This window comes from Bos indicus x Bos taurus, chromosome 25 (assembly GCF_003369695.1).
Source record: "Bos indicus x Bos taurus breed Angus x Brahman F1 hybrid chromosome 25, Bos_hybrid_MaternalHap_v2.0, whole genome shotgun sequence".
Lineage (NCBI taxonomy): Eukaryota > Metazoa > Chordata > Mammalia > Artiodactyla > Bovidae > Bos > Bos indicus x Bos taurus.
In genome coordinates, this window is record NC_040100.1 from 31,724,292 (window position 1) to 31,747,171 (window position 22,880).

General features: G+C 52.1%; 1 protein-coding gene across 2 annotated transcripts in view; it reads right to left on the reverse strand.

Annotated features, from left to right (window-relative positions):
- Positions 1 to 22,880, reverse strand: part of SNX29 (sorting nexin 29) — a 600,629-nt gene that overhangs the window by 487,303 nt on the left and 90,446 nt on the right. For both annotated transcript variants that reach the window (XM_027527872.1, XM_027527873.1), the window contains 2 exons: positions 22,604 to 22,679; positions 20,209 to 20,291 (listed from right to left, as the gene is read on the reverse strand). In XM_027527872.1, the coding sequence (XP_027383673.1) occupies positions 20,209 to 20,291; positions 22,604 to 22,679 (159 nt within the window). The remainder of the gene's footprint in view (positions 1 to 20,208; positions 20,292 to 22,603; positions 22,680 to 22,880) is intronic.

Sequence of the window (22,880 nt, forward strand, 5' to 3'; positions counted from 1 at the left end):
AAACAAAGCATCAAAGGGTCAGATGGTCCGGGACCAAGGGGCAGCCACAGTTTTAAGGAGACCAGTTCTTACTCGGGGCTGCCTCCTCTGCAGGGAGAGCCTGGCTCTCAAGACGAGGGTTTTTAATTCTAGGAGACGGAAGTGAGGGGAAGTTATTTTTCTCAAGTATATTTCATCTTTTTACCTGTAAACGTTAGAAGGGCCCTAATCACACAGTTAGGCCTCTAGGAATGAATGAATAAATTAATGATTACAAGAACACCATGGAGAGATGATAAATGGAAAAACAAGGATGCATTAAAAAGACATCAAGGGACAGCTGTGACTAACTCAAGTTGCCAGTATAAAATGATTAAAATTAATTAGGGGTCAACTGTTCATTAGAGGGAGGAACACATTGAGAGAGAAACCAAAGATCCTGAAAGACAAAACCGGGGTGAAAGCTACCTTAGGATGTCTCAATTAGATGAGGGGAAAAAAACAGGAAACAGCAGAGCCTTGAGCAAGGAGAACAGAAGGGGTTCTCGCTTTCAGGCCAGAAAAGGGCTCAGGACACACCACGCCTCCCCATCCTAGCAGAAAGTGACAGAAAGCTACGGAGTGCTCACTCAAGAAACGGTGGATCAAGAAGAGTGTGGAGTAGCAGAAATGGCAGCTAAAAGATGGAGAGAGTCTCTTAATCCCAGGAGGAGCAGGGCTGGGGTGGAGAGAGGTGGGCCGGGTCCTTCAGTCATGGCCGTGTACTGCACTCACCATCTGAGGTCATCTTCTTACAAGGAGAGTCCTAAACCTGCCTCCGCGTGGCCAGCATCTCCTGCCTGGACCAGCTGCTGCCCCTGCCGTCTCCCTGGCCCTCCAGCCCCTCCCCCTGATCAACTCTCCACCCAGTGGACACAGGTCAGATGGAGTCCCTCCCCTGTGCTAAAGCCCCTGATGGTTCCCCATCTCATCCAGAGTAAAAGCGAAAGCCTCACCACCTGCCCTACCCTCACCACCTACCGTCCAAGACTTATTCTGGCGATTCGTTTCATATATGATATTATATATGTTTCAATGCCATTCTCTCAATCATCCCACCTTCTCCCTCTCCCACAGAGCCCAGTCCAGGTTCGACGCATGATACTGGATGCTTGGGGCTGGTGCACTGGGACAACCCAGAGGGATGGTATGGGGAGGGTGGAGGGAGGGGGGTTCAGGATGGGCAACACGTGTATACCTGTGGCAGATTCATGTTGATGTATGGCAAAACCAATACAATATTGTAAAGTAATTAACCTCCAATTAAAATAAATAAATTTTTATTAAAAAGAAAAAGACTCATTCTGCTTAAGCCATGCCCAGCACCCTCCTGCCCCAGGGCCTTTGCACGGGCTGTCCCTCCGCTGGGAACACCCCTCCTCAGTCCGTCCAGGCCTGGACTCACGAGTCCCTTATCAGATGGACCTTCGCAGAGACAGGACCCACAGCCCCTCTGGCCCCCTCCGTCCGTGCTCTCGTTGCGTTTCACTTTGCTCTGACAGACCTTCGCCTGACACACGTCTGTGGTCTCCACGCTCCCCCTCTGGGACGGAAGCTCCATGTTTCCTGCTGGAGCAGTGACTTCCCCCCACAGGGAACACCTGGCAATGTCAGAGACAGTTTCAGGTGTCACAGCTGGAGCGGGGGTGCTGGCATCGAGTGGGCAGAGGCCGGGGATGCTGGCAACACCCTACAGTGCGCACGACAGGGAGAAATCTAACAGGAAAGCGCGCAGAGGCTGAGACTCCTGCCTAGAGCCCGCACGGCACCTGGCGCGTGGAGGCCCTCAGCAACTGTCTGCTACACAGATGCCTCATGGGAGTCACTCACCCCGCAGATTCAGGCACCTGTCCTGACCTGCTTTATCTCACCAAACATTCCCAGCAGATCTGGGGGGATGGGTTAGTGACCCTGTTTTGCAGAAGAAAAAAACAGCCTTAGGAAAGTCATTGACCTCTGGTCATACACCTAAAAACAGCCTGAAATCTCAGCAAGGAGCTGGGAGGGGAACCGCCAAGTCCCTGACTGTCCATTTCTACCTGGAACAAGCACCCCCTCCCCGCCCCCACCCCATCTCTTCGCCCCTCTCTCTCTGCTCCCAGGAGAGAGGTGACTGGTCCCACTCCAGAGCCCAGAGGGGGAACTGGGCCAGCCCAGCTCAGAGCCCACGAGGTCTCCCTCTCTCAGGGGTACAGCCACAGCCCACCCACCACAGTGTACACTCAGGAGCCGCCACCGTGGGGTCCCCACCTGACAAGCACTCAGATGGCGCCTATACAGGCCCACCTGGCCACAGGCTCAAAGCTCTGTTTCGCAATCAGCTTGATTTAATAACAAGCTACCATTTTGATCTGCATCTCTCTGTCTAGAAAAGGTGACATCTGAGCCAAATCTTAAAGGATGAGGAAGTGCTACGCAGGCCAAAAAAGGGAGGGCGGGGGGTCTGGGGCGGGAAGGACGCCCCAGGCAGCCGGGCGGCATGGCTGGCATCAGCACGTGAACCTGACCCCAAGTGCGGAGCCCCGGAGCAGCCCAGAGCCGCTGAGACGTGGGGGCATCACTGCAAAGCGCTCGAGGACGGTCACAGGCGAGCGCCAGCTTTGTCCCTTTGACCCCCAATTCTGCCTGACGGCTGTGGGCTCCCAGATATTGAACCGCAAAGCTCAGAATCCTGCAGGGGGAGCTGGGGCTGAGACAGGAAGGGAAACTTAGCTGTGCCCAGCAGTTACCTGTTGAGGTTTTTTAACCTACCTAAGTGTATCAATATACAAAACAAAAAATGTTAACAGTAATTTTTTAAGTTGATGTTTAAGATCCGGGGGGCGGCGTTGGGGGGAAGTGGAGCTGGAGGAAGGGAAGAGTTGGAAGAATTTGGGCACAACTGACACACAGGTGCCCGCTCCGGTTCACTGATCAGGCCCCCAAGCTGAGCGAGTGGCTCCTCACAGGTGGGTGTTACTAGCTCCTTTTAGAAATAAGGAAAAGGGGTCCAGGGAGGGGAATGAGTCGGTCCGGCAGGGCCAGAGCTGTAGGAGCTGGGGTGTTCTCACCGCCCCTCTCCTTTCAGGACACAGCCCAGGGTGACTGGTTCCATCCACGCCCGGCCAGGTGACCCCCACCTTCAAAATGGCCCCCACCTCCTGGCTCTCCTGGCGGCAAAGCTGACACTTCAAACAGGTGCAACTGGTGCCTGTTTGATCGGCTAAGCAAGAAGCCTGTTTCGGACCCGCCGTGAACTGCACCGAGCTGTTACATAAACTGCAACCAGGCCAGGCTGAGAGAGAGAACGAGGAAGCTCAAGTTCAAAGACATCCTGGCCTAGGGGCCAGGAGCTCCCTCCTTCCCACATGCGTGGACAAATGAGGAGTCGGAGTTGTTAAGGGTGACCCTTGTGGGGATCAACCGACCTCTACTGAAAGGAGAAAACTCAAAAGGAAAAAAATAGAACACCATGTGTGGCTCAAAAAACAACAGAGACGAGCTGAGACCAGGAGCTCACGGCCGCCCCCTGCTTAACTGCAGTTGGTGGGAGGAGCTTTGCAAGGGCAGTGAAAGTGAAAGTCGCTCAGTCGTGTCCGACTCTTTGAGACCCCATGGACTACAGTCCATGGAATTCTCCAGGCCAGAATACTGGAGTGGGTAGCCTTTCCCTTCTCCAGGGGAGCTTCCCAACCCAGGGATGGAACCTGGGTCTCCTGCATTGCAGGCAGATTCTTTACCAGCTGAGCCACAAGGGAAGTCCTGCAAGGGCAGTGCCACCTCCTAAAGCACTGCAAGAGACTCCTAGAAAGGCCCTGGGGAGCGGGTTGGGCCGGGGCTGGGGCGAGGCTGCAGGCACACGGGGGTCACGGTGGAGGCGGAGTGAACAGGGCAAGGGACTGAGCAGCGGCGGCCCCGGGGGTGGGAAAAGCCCCTCCGACCGCCAGGGAGCCCCGGCAGCCACCCCACTCTGGGCCTGCCCACCCCCGCATGTCCAGGCTTCCCTCACTCCCACCGCTGCACCCTCTCCTCCTCCACTGTCCTCTCCCCAGCGAGCCCCCACCCTCACCGCCCTCATCTCCCCCACCAGTATGGGTTTGCCCCTTGCTGTTTGAGGAGCACAGTATGTGTGACTTTGATCTCCCCGGCCCCACCCCCAGTGTGGTTCCCGGCCTCTGTGGCTCCAGGTAAGAGGCTGGAGCTGTGCTAGTGATCTGCAACTTGGATTAGGATTCCCCACTTCCGGGATCCGGGGCGGGGGGGGGGGGGGGGGGGGGGGGGGGGGGTGGGGGGGGTGGGGGGGGGGGGGGGACTCCTGCAGGGGGGAACTCCTGCAGGGTAAGGGTGGGGGAGGTCACCGTGGAGGTCACACACAGGTAACAAAGAATCCATCACCCCAGGGGGAGGGACCCAACTGCCTCCCTTTTCCCCTATGCAATCTCTCTTTGTTTCAGGATTTTATTTTTTTTGTTTCTGTATTTAATGACCACTGTTATTTCCCCTGGATTTTCAGCTCCCTGTGGGCAGTGTCTGTGCAGCAGGAGCTCCCATCGACTAGGTCCTGAGCACACTGGCTTTAAGCACTTCATCTGTACCAATTCATCTGGTCCACACGGCTCTGATGCTGGTTCTCTTAAAATCTGCACCTGAATGACGGTGACCCTCAGGCACAGGGCCTCTTCGGGCAGAGCTGGGTCACTGTCACCTGGACTCCCCAGGGCCCGCCATGTGACAGGTGCTCAGTAAATCTTTGTGGGCTGAATAACAGATGAATAAAGACCGGAGACATATGTCTAAATTCCATCCTCTCAAGAGGGAGGGGATAAATGTATGCATATGGCTGATTCACATCATCATTCAGCAGAAACCAACACAACGTTGTAGAGCAACTATACTGCTGATTTTTTAAAATAATTTTTTTAAATAAATGAAATAAATTCCATCTGGAATGTTCCAATTACCAAGTCAGGCACTGAAAGTCTAACAGACAAAATTCAGTGGGAAATTTCCCCTTGCAAGAGACCTGCCCAGCTTGAGGCTTTGTGCCAACTATACCAACTAGACTCGGGCTTCCCAGGTGGTTCTAGTGATAAAGAATCTGCCTGCCAATGCAGGAGATGTAAGAGACGCGGGTTCAGTAGCTGGGTCAGGAAGATCCCCTGGCGAAGGACATGGCGACCCACTCTAGTATTCTTGTCTGGAGAACCCTGTGGGCGGGCTACAGTCCTTGGGGTCACAAAGAGTCGGACACGACTGAAGCGACTTGGCATGTACACACCAACCAGATTCACTCCGTGTGGTTGCACAACCAGCGTGTGGGCTGCTGGCCCACCACCTTCTCCTGAAACTGCACTGTCAAGCCCTCACCCAGGCAGTGGCGGGCCTGGCCATCTCCCTCTGAATCATTTACTATGGGCTCTCCAAGCTGCCCAGTGTTTGGAACCGTGTTGCCAGGCAACCGGCCAGACCTCCTCACTAGTTCTGAGAATCCCTTCCCACAATAGCTGCCAGGAGGAAAAAGGACCCGCTCAGCCAGGCCTGCTGACAACCGAGGATGTTTCTCTTGCCCCCTCTGCCCGGGCTCAAGATCAGAAGTGGGGAGAAATCAAAAGGAAGCGATCAGGTTGATTACCTGGGCTTAACTCCCCCGTCTACCTATCACTCCCCATCCGCCGCCCAAAAGAGGAAAAAGAAGGCAATGATTGGGATTCAAGTGCTGAATAATATCCCTGGATAATCAATTATATCTCATGAAAAATAATGACAAAGAGAAATATTTTCTAATTAGCTGTATATTGCATTTCAAAAACACAACCAGACACCTAATCCAGAAAGTGACTGGCAACCTACGGCCACAGCTGTGCTGACAGCAAATAGGATGTTCTGTGAGCACGTGATGTTTTCCTCTAGAAAAGACCATTGCCCCCACCACCCCCGCATCATTAAAATAGGGCACCGGCGCTGGACATCGGAAACTGAGCCAGCAGCAAGCCCTAGAAGGAAAGCAGGGGAGAGGCAGGCAGAGAAAGGGCCAGAGCGCCCCCTGGTGGCTCCAGGCTGCTCTTCCTGCAACTGACAGATACAGGCTGGAGCCTGGTTTCTTACAACTTCCCAAATCATCATATATTCAAACAAAGAAATAAATTCGAGGGCAGAAACTCATTTTCTAAAGAGGGAGTGAAGGAACGCAAGGCTGACTGAATGCCAGTAAGTATCAACTGAAGGAATTTTCAATTATCTTCTGGGAAAACAGCACCTGGGGGCTCAGTGGTAAAGAACCCGCCTGCAGTGCAGGAGGCTTGGATTTCATCCCTGGGTCGGGAAAGACCCCCTGGAGGAGGAAATGGTGATTCACTCCAGTGTTCTTGCCTGGGAAATCCCACGGACAGAGGAGCCTGGCAGGCTACATGGTCCATGGGGTCACAAAAGGGTCGAATGAGCTACACACGCTGGGTGTGACTGTCACTGCAGCTATCAGGCTGGGATCATTTATTCTGGTAACTTTTACAGGTGCTCGTCCTTATGCACCCTGCAGCCCCCCTAAATCACCTTCAGTGCAGACGTGAGAGAACTAAACAGCTCCCCAGTGCACAGGCAAGAACAAACGCTTTCTGGGATCTGTCATTTCGCTCAGGTTCATTTTTAGCCTGTTTCACTCCCTGAATCATGCAGGAGGCAGGTGGTTTAAAAACAACACCAACCAAAAAAAAAAAAAACAACTCTAAAATAAAAACATGGTTCCTGGAAAATAGCCCCACTGCCTGCTCAGGGTTTCTCATCCTGGGCACCGATATTTGGGGCTGCGTACTTCTCCACTGCAGGGCCTGGCCCGTGTGCTGCAGGGCATTGGGCAGCAATCCCTGGGGATCACCCACCAGATTCCAGCAGCATCCATATCCCAGCTGTGATGACCAAGATCGTCCCCAGTCATTGCCAAGTGCACCCCAGGGGTTGAGCTCACCCCTGGCTGAGAACCACTATCCTATCTCATCACACACCCATTCCCTCTCTCTTTTTTTAAGATTTATTTCTTTGTGGCTGTGCTGGGTCTTTGCTGCTGCACACCGGCTTTCTCTAGCTGCAGTGAGCAGGAGCTACTCCTCATTGTGGTACATGGCTTCTCCTTGAGGTGGCTTCCCTGGTTGCAGAGCACGGGCTCAAGGTACACGGGCTTCAGGAGTGTAGGGCTTCATTGCCCCGACATGTGGGATCTTCCCAGACCAGGGATCAAACCCCGAATCCCCCACGTTGGCAGGTGGATTCTTAACCACCAGACCACCAGGGAAGCCCCACACTTCCATTCTTGAGGCCACTGGCCTCACAGAAAGAGTACACAGGTTCGTCTCCTCTAGAGGGGAGGGGAGATTGAGGAGGAGACGCCACGGGAAGGCACCCCCCAGGGGCCTCTGCAGGAAGGATGGTGTTGGGAAAACCGAAAATCAGGTCTGTTCACCTGCAGGTCAACGAGAAGGCCCAGACACTGTTTTCAGGATGACTAGCCAGCAAGGTACCCCCTCAGGATGTTAACAACAAAACAGCACCTTCCAGACACAGCATGTCTTTAACATGCCGGGCACTCCTCCTAGTCACGTTACGTTTCGCTTTTCCTATCAAGGTATAATTTACATAAACCATCTTGAGCATTTTTCACAGATTCATTCATTGAATCCTCACGACCCTGTCAGAAGCGTGTGATTAGCAGAGACTCATTTATGTAGAGGAGAACGCAGAGGCCCGGACAGGTTAAATAACTCCCCACTGCTAATCTGAGGAAGGAGGTGGGTAAGAACACAGTCGGTCTGGCTGGAAGGATCGTCAGGAAGCAGAATAATGATACCGAGATTATGAAGGTTGTGGCAGACGCCGGGTGCAATTATCACAAAGTGCTCTTACTTCCTTCCGAGGTCTGCAATCCTTTGAAGGAGCGTGATAAAAGCAAAGGACCTTCTCTCCAGGAAAATTCACAAAGGAGCACAAATACACAAACATCATTTTGCACACAACTGCAAGAGGCTTCTGAGGTCTCATAAACTATCTCTGGGCCTCCAAGAAGCTCCTAGACAATATAGCCTAGGCTCTGGGCTGGACCTCAGAAGAATCCTGCAAGCAGGTAATATGACTTTCATTTCACGGATTGGGAAGCCGAGTTCAGAGAAGGGAAGGCATTTGCCCAAAGTCACACAGCTCTCGAACAGCAGCACCGTGGTCTGCCTGACCCCAGCATTCCTTCCGCCCCGAAAGGCTGCCTTCGCAGCAGTCCATCCACCACCACCCACACCAGGGTACTAGAAAAATAAGGGATGCACAGAGACAACGGATGCACACGCATGAACTAGCAGGACTGGCGATGGAAACTTGGCAGTGACCACGGGAAGGCTGCTGGCCTCTCAGAATGAAAACCTCAAGGTGACCTTTGCCTCTCATAAAGAATGCTGATGCTGCTTTACACATTCTGCAAGACAGCGTCGTTTCAAAGCAGTCTCCAGGAGCCTGGGCTCACTCACACTTCCCACATCGACCAACACCTGGCCCAGAGTCGAGAAAGTTGCGGCCAAGTATCAGAGCCAGTGTGATCACGGATACCAGATCCCACAGCCAAAGGTCACTCAAAGTCAATGCAACAGTCAACAACATTTGCAGAGGAAAGAGTCAGCGAGGGGGAGATGCACACGCCTGCCTTGCCATCAGGACAACCCAGGAGACCAGGCCTGATGCTGGAGTCATCCAGACTTTGACAACCCAGCGCTGCAAAGGCTGCAAAGGTGGGGTGTGAACATCATGGCCCTTTTCCTGGAACAGATGGCTAGAAATGCAAGGAGTCCCTGAGGGTGGGCTCCTCCGCTTTAGAGCTGGGGAAACTGAGGCCCAGAGAGGCACAAGGGCCTGCTGCTATCAGAGCCGGAATCAGAATCAGGTGCTCCCGACTCCCAGGCTGGTGCTCCTCCTGCCCCAGCTGCCTCCTCCCCGATGCAGCAGGGAATGGGGCAAACAGTCACGCGCTCCTCCACTCCACAGGCAGCTGCATGGCTTCGGGTTTTTCCCGAGGACCAGACAAGGGCCGCAAAGATGATGAGAACAGATGTACGCTTGCACTTGGGGAACTCACTTTCAGTTCGTTCCTACCAGAGCCTTTGTGATTTTTCATGTGTTACAACGAGAATACCTGCTCGTGCTTTCCTTCCTTCATGCCTCCAACTAAAGTGTCTTTTATTATTTGTTTGTTTTCGGCTGTGCTGGGTCTTCACTGCGGTGCGGGCTTTCTCTACTTGTGGTGAGCAGGGGCTGCTCTCTAGCTGTGGTGCACAGGGTCTCGTTGCAGTGGCCTCTCTGGCCACAGGGCACAGGCTCTAGGCGTACAGGCTTCCGTGGTTGCAGCCGCAGGCTCAGTAGTCGTGGCGCACGGGCTCAGCTGCTCCACAGCATGTAGGATCTTCCCGACCAGGGATCGAACCACTGTCCCCTGCACTGGCAGGCAGATTCCCACCCACTGTACCACCAGGGAAGTCCCAACTAAAGTCTCTTTGAGCAGCAAGTACATGGCCGGCAGGGTTTCCAGCACCGGGCACTGAAGGAGCCGGCAGACAAAAAGGTGGGTGGTAAGAGGTGGGTGACGGTAGCAGGCCCTCAGATGGGCGGCCAGGGAAGGGAAGCCCATGGGGTCATTTCCACAGGCCTGAATGCTTGGCTTGAGGGCAGAGCATTCCAGAGGCTGCAAGTGTCCAGGAACAGCAGTGGGAGAGGAACCCAGGCTCCCCCAAGTCCTCGCAGTGGGACCTTCACCACAGCCTCCACTTCTCCAACTGCAAAATGAAGCTAACACCCCCACTTTGCAGGAATGCTGAGAAAATTGAGTGATAGCATAGACACAGCCTGGTTCACAGCTGGAAAATACACGGGGAGATACCCACGTTATTCATCTTTTCCAGGACCTCAGTGAAGGAAGATATGTAGTTGCCCCCAGAAGTACGTACGAACTTACAGGTGGATCTGGTATCTGAAGCCAGGCAGGCATCATCTGGAAACAACCAGCATGGAAACATGAGACCAGAGTCAAGAATCCGATGGGTTTAGCTCTGACTGGTTCCAAATAGGAAAAGGAATACGTCAAGGCTGTATATTATCACCCTGCTTATTTAACTTATATGCAGAGTACATCATGAGAAATGCTGGACTGGAAGAAACACAAGCTGGAATCAAGATTGCCGGGGGAAATATCAATAACCTCAGATATGCAGATGACACCACCCTTATGGCAGAAAGTGAAGACGAACTCAAAAGCCTCTTGATGAAAGTGAAAGTGGAGAGTGAAAAAGTTGGCTTAAAGCTCAACATTCAGAAAACGAAGATCATGGCATCCAGTCCCATCACTTCATGGGAAATAGATGGGGAAACAGTGGAAACAGTGTCAGACTTTATTTTGGGGGGCTCCAAAATCACTGCAGATGGTGATTGCAGCCTTGAAATTAAAAGACGCTTACTCCTTGGAAGGAAGGTTATGACCAACCTAGATAGCATATTCAAAAGCAGAGACATTACTTGCCAACAAAGGTCCGTCTATTCAAGCCTATGGTTTTTCCTGTGGTCATTTATGGATGTGCGAGTTGGACTGTGAAGAAGGCTGAGCACCGAAGAATTGATGCTTTTGAAGTGTGGTGTTGGAGAAGACTCTTGAGAGTCCCTTGGACTGCAAGGAGATCCAACCAGTCCATTCTGAAGGAGATCAGCCCTGGGATTTCTTTGGAGGGAATGATGCTGAAGCTGAAACTCCAGTACTTTGGCCACCTCATGCGAAGAACGGACTCATTGGAAAAGACTCTGATGCTGGGGGGGATTGGGGGCAAGAGGAGAAGGGGACGGCAGAGGATGAGATGGCTGGATGGCATCACTATATCAATGGACATGAGTCTGAGTGAACTCCGGGAGTTTGTGATGGACAGGGAGGCCTGGTGTGCTGCGATGCATGGGGTCACAAAGAGTCGGACACGACTGAGCGACTGAACTGAACTGAACTGAAGGTTGACAGCGTGGGCTTCCCAGGTGGCTCAGCGGTAAAGAACCTGCCAGTGCAGGAGATGCCAGTTCTATCCGTGGGTGGGGAAGATCCCTTGGAGGAGGAAATGACAACCCACTGAAGTGTTCTTGCCTGGGAAATCCCATGGACAGAGGAGCCTGGCAGGCTACAGTCCATGGGGATCACGAACAGCTGGACATGACTTAGGGACTAAACCACAACAACAGCATTAGAGTGTGGACCCTTGGGGCTACTGAATGGGCTCAGAGCCGATCCCCAAAGAGGATCCCCAGAAAAGATTTCGGGAAGAGCTGGCCTCCCTGGGGCCTGGGTGACACCACCGCCTGAAGTCTGCGCACGGCAAGATGACACTGGACGTCTCACTGAGTCTCTCACTGTCCCCCGTCCTTGGCCAGGTCCTCGGCCTCCACGGGCAATGACCCGACTCTGAAGAACCAGAAAAGCAATGCTCACCACCTATGGAAGCTTCTCCACACAGGAGAAGGCTCTTACCCCACACCACGCCTGGTTCAGGGCTCGGGTTTTGTGCCTTGGGATGTTAGCACATTTAACCCTCCAATTGACCCTGAGAAGCCAGTGTAAGTGTCTTCATTTTACCAATGAGGAATCAGGGCCCAGAGAGTCTGGGGTAAAAGGAAAAGAAACCAAGGGACTTCCCTGGTTGTCCAGAGGCTGAGACTCCGTGCTCCCAAGGTGGGCGGCCCAGGTTTGATCCCTGGTCGGGGAGCGTGCTGCCAACTGGGAGTTCGTATGTCACAACTAAGACCCAGTGAAGCCAAACAAATAAATACTGATGAAAGAGAAACGTAGCTGGGAAGTTCCTGGAGCTGGGGCTTGACCCCAGGACGGAGGCTCCAGACAGGCCTCCTACCCCAAGCCTCTCCCACTGTCGCCCTTAGCATGTCTGTCTGAACTATGGGTGTTGGCGCCCCACACTCAGGGCGCCCACCAGGCACTGTCAGCGCTTGAGAAAGTGAGGATGGCAGAGTCAACTTCGAGGCACAAGGGAGGCCCTTCAGGGTCCACTAGGGAGAGGAAGGGCCGCCAGGAAGGAGACAGGCAGGCACGCAGATCAACAGTCTGCGCTCTGCAAGAACGAGTGGCGAGAGTCACGTGGCGCCTGCTTGAGACCCCGTGCTGACGTCCTGCTGCACGGGGGGTAAAGCCCGGGTTCTCCAGCTCAGCTCTCCCCCTCACCTCCGCCCAGGCGCCGCCAAGCCCGGCCCCGGCCCCGCGTCCTGCAGCCTGTCTCCCGAGAGAGAGACCTTCCGGAGTAACGCACTGAAAACAGCACCCCCCACGTGTCTGTCCTCCCACTGGCCTGCTGAGCCCCCAGGGCAAGACTCGCCACTTGTTCCACCAAGTGCAGGCCGGGAGCATCGCAGTGTCTGTCAACTGGTCAGCACTGGCATAAAAAGGTTCTGAATGTACAAAAAAAAAAATCTATCAAATAGTAGAAGAATGGGAGGAAGGGAAGGAAGAAGAAAGAAAGGGACAAAAGGAAAGTGCGCTTTTTTTCTTCATCCAGAAAAGCACTCTTCAAAAATTTGCCAAGAGGGCAGATCATATGTTAAGTGCTCTTCATCATTTAACCAACCCATTGGGAGGTTGGGAGGAAACTGGTGAGTGATGGATTGTGTTTCTGGCATTGACTGAGGTGATACCATTTAATGAGTATTAATCATCATCATTGGAGAAGGCAATGGCAACCCACTCCAGTACTCTTGCCTGGAAAATCCCATGGACGAAGGAGCCTGGTAGGCTGCAGTCCATGAGATCGCTAAGAGTCGGACATGACTGAGCGACTTCACTTTCACTTTTCTCTTTCATGCATTGGAGAAGGAAATGGCAACCCACTCCAGTGTTCTTGCCTGGAGAATCCCAGGGAAGGGGGAGCCTGGTGGGCTGCCGTCTATGGGGTCGCACAGGGTCGGACACAACTGAAGCGACTTAGCAGCAGCAGCAGCAGCAGCAGCAGCATAATTATTACTGACCACCGAGAGCCCCTCCTCTGCCATCCCCATGAGCCACACTTGCCTGCGAGCCCTCAGCATTAGCTAACCCTGCTCGTCACCACACAGACTAACGCACGCCCGGCCAGAGCAGAGATGCCTGCTGTTTCAAAAACACTCCCGGGGTCTGGATCAACCTCCATCGTGACGGTGCTGTAGCATGGCTTCTCTCTTGCCCACCGCCCCCATCTGACCCTCACGGGCCCCAGACTAGAGCTGAGGACTATTTAACCTAAAATTCTGTTGAAACACTGTTGCCACAAGTTCAGTTTAAAAGAATGCCAAAAGTTAAATGGAACTGCAAAATAGAAAACAGAATTTTATTCATCATAAAATTTGGTGACTGGAGTAAGTCAGCTTCAACAGCAAATGATGACCAGGTGGAAAGCTATATTGTGCCAATTCCAGGGTAGAATGAGAAGTCCTGCTGGGTATTTTTAAAGGCCTTGGAGGTGAACCACACGGATTTCTTGTGTCCAGGTTCACTTCAAAAATATACCATTTTCTTTTGTGTCCATTCCAGTATATTAGGCAAACTCTTTTTCTATTTACCCCTTCAAAATAAGGTCATACTTTGGTCCCATAAAAGAGAGACAAAGACTTCTGAGATAAAGACGGAGAAGAGAGAACGAGTGTTAAAAGGATTTGAATAATAATTTAAAAAATTAAATATTTGTTATTTCAGGAAGACGTGAAAATGATCGCCTCTGGCTTCCCTGGTAGCTCAGTTGGTAAGGAATCCACCTGCAATGCAAGAGGTCCCAGTTCAATTCCTGGGTTGGGAAGATCCCCTGGAGAAGGGATAGGCTATCTACTCCAGCATTCTTGGGCTTTCTTGGTGGCTCAGCTGCTAAAGAATCCACCTGCAATGCGGGAGGCCTGGGTTCAATTCCTGGGTTGGGAAGATCCCCTGGAGAAAGGAAAGGCTACCCACTCCAGTGTTCTGACCTGGAGAATTCCATGGACTGTACAGTCCATGGGGTCACAGAGAAATGAATCGAACACGACTGAGCGACTTTCATTTTAAACTTTTCAGGTGAAATTTCAAGAACCATCTACAGTGAGCAGAGTGGCAGAGGCCCTGGGTTCTGAGCAGGGAGAGGCGGAGAGGTGCGGGCAGAAACTGCAGAGCGAGTTCCCGGACCATCCACTAGGTGGCGCATGAACCCAGGACAGGGGGGAGTCAGCCGCGACGGCGGGCGCGTTCGAGGAAGGGGTGGACCGGGGAGGCCGAGAGGCAGCGACGTGGGGTCAGCGCGGCCAGGGTCACGGCCCCACTGACCCTCAGGGTCTCAGTACGTTTGAGCGGCAGTAACAGGACACAGCAGACTGGGCGGCTGATAAACAACAGAAATGTACTGCTCACCGTTCTGGGGGCCGGAAGTCTAAGACTGGGGCGCCAGGGTGGGCAGGGGAGGACCCTCCGACAGGATGAAGCAGCTACAACGCAGGCCGGGGGTCACCTGGTGGGACGTCAGGGCGACGTCCAGGGGACAGAGTTGGGGTTCCTCCGCCAGGCTCCTCTGGGGTTCGAGAGAGTTGAGTGTCTCCTCTGGAGAGGAATCCAAGCGGCTGCACATAGGTACGTGTATGCGTGCATGCTCAGTCCCTTCAGTCGTGTCCGACTCTGCGACCCCATGGACCGCAGTCCACCAGGCTGCTCTGTCCATGGGATTCTCCAGGCAGGAATACCGGAGCGAGTTGCCATGCCCTCCTCCAGGGGATCTTCCCCACCCCGGGATCGAACCCTCGTCTCCTGCATTGGTAGGCGGGTTCTTTACCACTGCGCCACCTGGAAATTTCGTCTCTCTCAAATTCATGTGTTTTGATTACATTTGGAGGTAGGAACTTTAAAGAGGCAATTAAAGCTTCTTTATAAGAAGAAGAGACACCAGGGATGCGCACTCACAGGGAGAAGGCCATCAAGCCAAGAGAGAGGCCTCACCAGAAACCAGACTGCAGGCACCTCAAGAACTATGAGAAACACACTTTTGCTGTTTACGCTGCCGGTGTGGGGTACTTTGTTAACAACAACCCTAGCAAAGTACAATAATACTCCCTGGATACCCAGACAGACTAGCTCTCATTCTTTTTTTTTTTTGCAATAACACAGGAGGCAGGGGTGAGATGGGGAGGGTACAAGTCAAAAGCACCCACGCTGACAAAACTTCTAAGGGTTCTGATCTCTCGTCTGGAATACCCACAGGACAGACAACAACTTCAGTGAAGGTTCCCTGAAATTTACAGCCACCACTGCAAAAACAGAACCCCCGCCCACCACACACACCCTTATCCCCAACAAACCACACTGCTACCAAGTGTCGAGGGTCGAAATGTGGATGTGGTGAAGTTTTTCTTCAGAGATGCAGGCTGTAAACTCTGGATTTGCCAAAGATACCAAATAAGAAAACCAGATTTACACTGTTAGAAAAGTGTAGGCCTGGGCTTCCCAGGGGGCTCAGTGGGAAAGAATCCACCTGCCAAGGTAAGAGACAGGGGTTCTATCCCTGATCCGGGAAGATCCCATATGCCATGGAGCAACTAAGCCCACGTGCCACAACTACTGAGCCTGTGCTCTCGGGCCCGGGACCCACAACTACTGAGCCCATGAAGCCCTAGAGCAGTGCTCCGCAACAGGAGAAGCCACCGCAACGAGAAGTCCACGCACCACAGCTAGAGCGCAGTTCTCGCAAAGCAACGACCGCCGAGCACAGCCAAATATAAAAACAAGTAAAACTGTGTTTTAAAAAGTGACAGTTGCTCAGCTGTTTGACTCTTTGCGACCCCAGGGACTGTAGCCCGCCAGGCTCCTCTGTCCAAGGGAAGGTGCGTTTCCCTTCTCCAGGGGATGTTCCCGACCCGGGGATCAAACTCAGGTCTCCTGCACTGCAGGCAGATTCTTTATCATCTGAGCCACCAGGAAAGCCCTTTTTCTATTTAAAGCGTAGAACTAAAAATAAAAAAGCCAGTCTAGATCCCTGCCATCAGCATAAGTCAAGTGCATTCAGAGGCATGTCCTTACTGAAACACATGGGCCAGCATCTTCCTCAAAGTCAGAAGACGTCTGAGGCAGACCCACAGACCACGATCTCTCTTGACCCTGAAGAGTAACTGACAAAGCTCATCGTGTCTGAGATGGCGGGACCACATCCCAGGGTGCAGAGACCCACGTGAAAGCACAGCGCCGGGTGCCCCGGGGCCAGGCGGGGTGCGGAGCATCGAGATGTTCGTATCCTTGCTAATGGTGCCCAGGACGAGGCGCCGAGGAAGTCTGGCCTTCCTGCCCTCAATCTCGGGGTCACCATTCTTCTCAAAACAAATGTAAATGAGGCAAAAACTGGTGTGATTCAGAGCAGATGCACCTGGGGGCCAGAGTAAGGTCTCAGCTCTCCACGTCACGGTGTGACCCAGAGCAGCACTGCAGGTGCCAAGACGAGGCATCAAACGGGCAGAGAGAGAATTCCTCTGCCCGCTTCCGCTCCTCCCGCTGACTTCTGGAAACACGTTAATACCTGCCTTTTGCACTAAGATAGTGTTGCCACCATTCTCACCCTTAGACAGGCAACCACGTCCAGGCCAACTCACTGGCGCTGGCTCCTCTTCATTGTCTCTACTTTCACAATTACCTGCTACTCAAGGCAACTAAGAGTGGCTCTCCCCAGTACAGGAATCACATAAAACTCCACTTTTAGGGCTTCCCTGGTGGCTCAGTGGCTAAGAGTCCACACTCCGAATGCAGGGGGACCTGGGCTCAATCCCTGGTCAGGGAACTAGATCCCATATGCCACACCTAAGACCCAGCACAGTCAAAAATAAAAAAATTATTTTTAAATAAATAAAAGAACATTGGATGCCCCTCAGACTCCACTCTTCCTTCCTTAGTCAAAGTCACTCAGTCGTGTCTGACTCTTTGCGACTCCATGGACTATACAGTCCATGGAATTGCAAAAACACTGGAGTTGGTAGCCTTTCCCTTTTCCAGGGGATCTTTCCAACCCAGGGGATCAAACCGGGGTCTTCCGCATTGCAGGCGGATTCTTCACCAGCTAAGCTACCAGGGAAACCCTCTTCCTTCCTTAGCCATGAGGTTATTTTTGGGAGAAAACGAGATGGACACGTTGTCTCCTGAGTAGCCAGGGAGGCCTTGGGACGGATGTCAGCCACACAAGTGGGAACCTGTGTGCACTTTCTAGGAAGGGTCCTCACTGCTTGGGGGAGCGGAAAGGTTCATCTTCTTTGTGCCAGAGATCCATTGCATTGTCTGGTGATGAAGCCCATGGGTCTCTTCTCAGAAAAATGTTTTCAAATACATAACATAAAACACTCAAGATTACAAAGGAAACTGATTATACTAAAACAGAATTAACAAGATGTAAAAAAAGACAAGTGACAAACTAGCACACAGGATTTTACATTTTCTCATTAAAAACTATTTTCAAGCAGCAATGACATCATGAGATCTTTTTCATATCACTGTTACAGGAGCCAGTGACTTCCATTGCTCGCTTGGCTGAGACGCCTAAGGTTTCTATGATTCGCTGCTACTTTCATCGTTACAGAAAATGCAATCTAAGCAACCATCAACAGATGAGTGGACAAAGAAGATACACACAAACACACAGACACAAAGACAGACACACACACACACACACACACACACACACACACACACACACACAGAGGAATATTATTCAGCCATGAAAAAGAATGAAATTTTGCCACTAGAAGCAACACAGATGACCTCAGAAGGTACCATGCTTAGTACAGAAAAGAACAAATACTATATATCACTTGTATGTGGAATCTTAAAACAAACAGATGAACATAGCAAATGAATAACAGGCTCACGGATACAGAGGACAACTAGGGGTTACCAGCAGGGAGAGAGAATGGGAAGGGGCAAAATGGAGGGAAGGTAAGAGGTACATGTGACGATGCGCAAAATAAACCGCAGGGGAACACTGTGCACAGAGACCCAGCCAGCGTCACAGTGACTTCATACCCAACACAGCCCACAAACACGCTGAGTCACTGTGCTGCACACCCGGAACTAATAACATTGTAAACAATACTGCAACTAAAAAAAATAAATGCAGGATTTCCCCAGTGGTCCAGTGGTTAAGAATCCACTTGCCAATGCAGGGTGCGTGGGTTTGATCCCTGGTCCAGGAAGAGTCCACCTGCCACAGGGTAACTGAGCCTGTGCCCCGCAACAAGAGAAGCCACTGCAACGAGAAGCCTGTGCATCACAATGAGAGAAAGCCCCCATGCAGCAAGAAGACCAGCACAGCCAGAAACAAAGGTAATTAATTAAAAAATAATAATAAAAAGTGAAGGCAACACTGAATACTAAATTTCAGAGGCTAGAGGAAAAAGTCGTAACTTTTTTCCCAAGTTCAGATCCCTGATTCCTACCTAAGGAAATGGCGGAAGTTTCTCCTTTGCCCCCTCCTCATTCCTGATACCTGGGATGAGAATGAGATGGCTGGACCTGAAACAGCCATTTTGTACAACGAGGCAAGACAGAAGAAGCCCTACTCTCTAGTAACCATGGAGCCACACACTGGCCCAGCCTGCCTACCTCTGGGCAGAAAGGTGATTTCTATCATATTAAGCCACAGCTGGTTGGTTTATTCTTTATTATATAAAGCCACTCAAACCTAACCTTTCATCAAGAGCCTCTTGATGAAAGTAAAAGAGGAGAGTGAAAAAGCTGGCTTAAAACTCAACATTCAAAAAACAAAGATCTTGGCATCCAGTCCCATCACTTCATGGCAAATAGATGGGGAAACAATGGAAAAGGTGACAGACTTTATTGTCTTGGGCTCCAAAATCACTGCAGATGGTGACTGCAGCCACAAAATTAAAAGACGCTTGCCCCCAGGAAGAAAAGCTATGACCAACCTAGGCAGCATATTAAAAAGCAGAGACATTACTTTGCCAACAAAGGGCATTCTAGTCAAAGCTATGGTTTTTCCAGTGGTCATGTATGGATGTGAGGGTTGGACCATAAAGAAAGCTGAGCACAGTAGAACTGATGCTTCTGAACTGTGGTGTTGGAGAAGACTCTTAAGAGTCATTTGGACTGCAAGGGGATCCAACCAGTCCATCCTAAAGGAAATAGTCCTGAATATTCATTGGAAGGACTGATGCTAAAGCTGAAACTCCAATACTTTGGCCATCTGATGTGAAGAACTGACTCATTGGAAAAGACCCTGAGAAAGATGCTGAGAAAGATTAAAGGCAGGAGGAGAATGGGACGACAGAGGATGAGATGGTTGGATGGTATCACCGACTCAATGGACGTGAGTTTAAGCAAGCTCCGGGAGTTGGTGATGGACAGAGAGGCCTGGCGTGCTACAGTCCCTGGGGTTGCAAAGAGTCAGACACGACTGAGCGACTGAACTGAAACCTAACCTTAACTGCTGTACATTTTCTGAGCGGTGAGGTTGTCAACAGGTTGCACCTGATCATTAGCAACCTTCACTCATCTTTGAGAGACAGACTCTCCCTTATGTACAAAAGTGATTCCTCCAGAGATACAAAGGAAACCCAACTAGAAACCTCCTCTGTAGCTGACGGCCTTGCAGGAAGCAAACCCTGAAACCACGAAGGACGGAAGTTTCCCTCGGCCTCCCTGCTGCTCCACCTCCATGTCCTTTAGGGCAGGAGTCCTCAACCCCCGAGCTGGTACAGTTCAAGACCTGCTGGGAACCAGGCCACACAGCAAGAAGGGAAAGGCAGTGAGCGAGCAAACCTTCATCTGCATTCACAGCTGCTCCCCATCACGCGCCTAACTGCCTGAGCTCTGCCTCCCCTTACATCGGGGGAGGCATAATAAAGGTAAAGAGCCTGAATCATCCAGAAACCATCCCTGCCCCCTGGGTAAATGGAAAAATTGTCTTCCATGAAACTGGTCCCTGGGGGCGTAAAGGCTGGGGGCTCCTACTTTAACAAAACGATGCATGAACCCAGGTATCAGGTTTCACAGCTCAGGGAGCTTACACACCACACTTCAAGTCCACAACCAGGCACCCACACACCTGACTTCCTCCCAGACTCTGTAAAGTCGCGGTCATGCAGGAGCCAGCGCGAAGGCACTGACTCCAGGATGTGCAGGCCCCAGGGTCACCCAGGGATGGCGGACGCTGCCCAGAAAGTACTTACTAACTGTCATGGACTCTGGTACCGAGGCAGAAGGTAACAGGCTGCTCAGAGGACTCTCCTGGCCTGGAGGACTGGCTTCCACACTGGAAAGGCAAGCAGAGGGAAGTTAAGAGTCAGCCACTTAAAACATGCCATCTCGACATTCAAAACACATGCAGCCGGCCCTGAGCTCATTCAGGTTTCCCAACTCAAAGGAAGGGAAGGCGCCCTTTGCGGTCACAGTCCATCCTCTCTATGTGTGTATTCCATATCTGGAAATTCGCCTACTCCCTGAAGTTTACCCGTAACCCCAAAATTCCACACTCTCGGGGCTGACATGGTCATCCGTGAACACATACATGCGTGCGTGTGCACTCAGTCACTTCAGTCGTATCCGACTCTTTGCGGACTATAGCCAGGCAGGCTCCTCTGTCCACAGGATTCTCCAGGCAAGAATACTGGAGTGGGTTGCCATTTCCTCCTCCAGGGGATCTTCCCGACCCAGGGATCGAACCAAAATGTCTCTTACATCTCCTGCATTGCAGGCAAGTTCTTTACACTAGCACCTCCTAGGAAGTCCGAAGTGCTGTCTGTTGCTCCTAAACACAGGACGCTGTGGTGCCTCTTGGAGGAAGCCTGTGTGAGGCAGCCTCTATTCAGCCTGATGGTGCAGTGTGCTAAAGAACCTGCCTGCCAATGCGGGAGATGCAAGAGATGTGGGCTGGATCCCTGGTGTGGGAAAATCCCCTGGAGGAAGGCACGGCAACCCACTCCAGTATTCTTGCTCGGAGAATCCCATGCACAGAGGAGTCGGGTGGGCTACAGTCCATGGGCTCGCAAGAGAGTCAGACACGACTGAAGCAACTCAGCACACACACATACACAATGACACTGCTGTTGGTCATGAGTTCCCTTTCAGTGAATCAACAGCAGATGTTAGATGAAATGTCTTTAAACAGGAGCAGACAGAAAACAAAGGTACTTACTGATCCACTGACCAAAACGTTGTGACCAGACACACTCCTAGGAACCCAGGAGCAATGACTCCGTCTTGAGAGAACACTAGCACCAGATAAAATGAGCGCTGATTGTGTAGTTACAAAGAATTTGCAACATGGAAAAATAATCCTTCACATCATGAAAACAGCTAGGGGAATACCCAGTAGCCCACACGGTCAAAGCTATGGTTTTTCCAGTAGTCATGTATAGATGTGAGAGTTGGACCATAAAGAAGGCTGAGCGCCAAAGAACTGATGCCTTCAAACTGCAGTGTTGGAGAAGACTCTTGGGAGACCCTTGGACAGCAAGGGGATGAAACCAGTCAAGCCTAAGGGAAGTCAATCGTGAATATTCACTGGGAGGACCGATGCTTCCTGTGGGTGACACCAACCCCTCCTGGCACCGCACTAACGTGTACAAGCCTCCTACAGGCAGCGCCTCTCCAAAAGCAGGGCGAGACTGGAGCGCCAAGCACGGGCGGAGGGAAACAGCGCCCACACCCGGGGGCCGAGGTTGAAAATGCAGATGCTGTATCTCAGGGACACCAAACTAAAGCCAAGGAGGAAGGAGAGGGCTGTAAAGGCAGCGAGGATCACAGTGACAGCAGGGGCTCCTCAGTGTCCATCTCAGCTCTGCCACCTAATGTCCAGTGACTCTGAACAGCTCAGCTTTCCCTTGACATACTTAGATTTGATTAAAAAAAAACCAACCTGATGTGGTGCGTGTGTGCTTCAGTCATATCTGACTCTGCCAGGCAGGCTCCTCTGTCCAAGCGATTCTCCAGGCAAGGATACTGGAGTGGGTTGCCATTTCCTTCTCCAGGGCATCTTCCTGACCCAGGGATCGAACCCTCGTCCCCTTCACTGCAGGCAGATTCTCTATCACTGAGCCACCTGGGAAGCCCCAGGCACTTCACAAATACCTGATACCAAGGTGGTTCCAATACTACGTGTGTGTGCGCTCAGCTGTGTCTGACTCTTTGTAATCCCATGGACTGCAGCCCGCCGGGCTCCTCTATGGGATTTTCCAGGCAAGACTACTACAGTGGGGTGCCATTTCCTTCCCCAGGTTTAAATATTACATAATACTAAAAGTGTGAAGTGTAATACTAAAGTTGTCCAATGGTTTATTGCCAAATATTAAATCAAGCACATTATGACCGTGGGAGCACCTAGCCGTGGCCCCCCAAGAAGGAAAAGTAAAGCCGGCAGCAAAGGAACTGTGACCGACACCAGGTCTCGGGCCTGAGACCCTTGGCCACTCGGTGCCCTCGGACGTCAGACCAAAGCTGAACTGAATCTCTGTGAAGTGAGGCCCTGCCCGTCAAGCAGGGGTACTTTCCAAAAGAGGAAGGGCGGAGCTGTGAAGAGGGCAGCCCGGCCCCAGAGCCAGCCGGAGGCGGGGCCTGCGCGCTCACCTGTACCGGGGTCCCGGCTCCGGGAGGATGTGGTCCTCAGGTCCCGTCCCGTTCTCCAGGCTCCCGAGGGGGGCATCTGCACAGACAGCAGCCACAGAGACGGTCAGGGTTCTGCTCTCACCCTCAGCTGCCCCATGAGACAGACACTGGCTCGCCTGCTAACTCCGCTGACATGCAAGGCCTTCCCCACCTGCACACTGGACTTCCATCTGCCGCCCATTTCATTTTTTTCGGCCGTCATCTGGGACTTGGCATCAGTCACTGGCTGGAGGCCCTG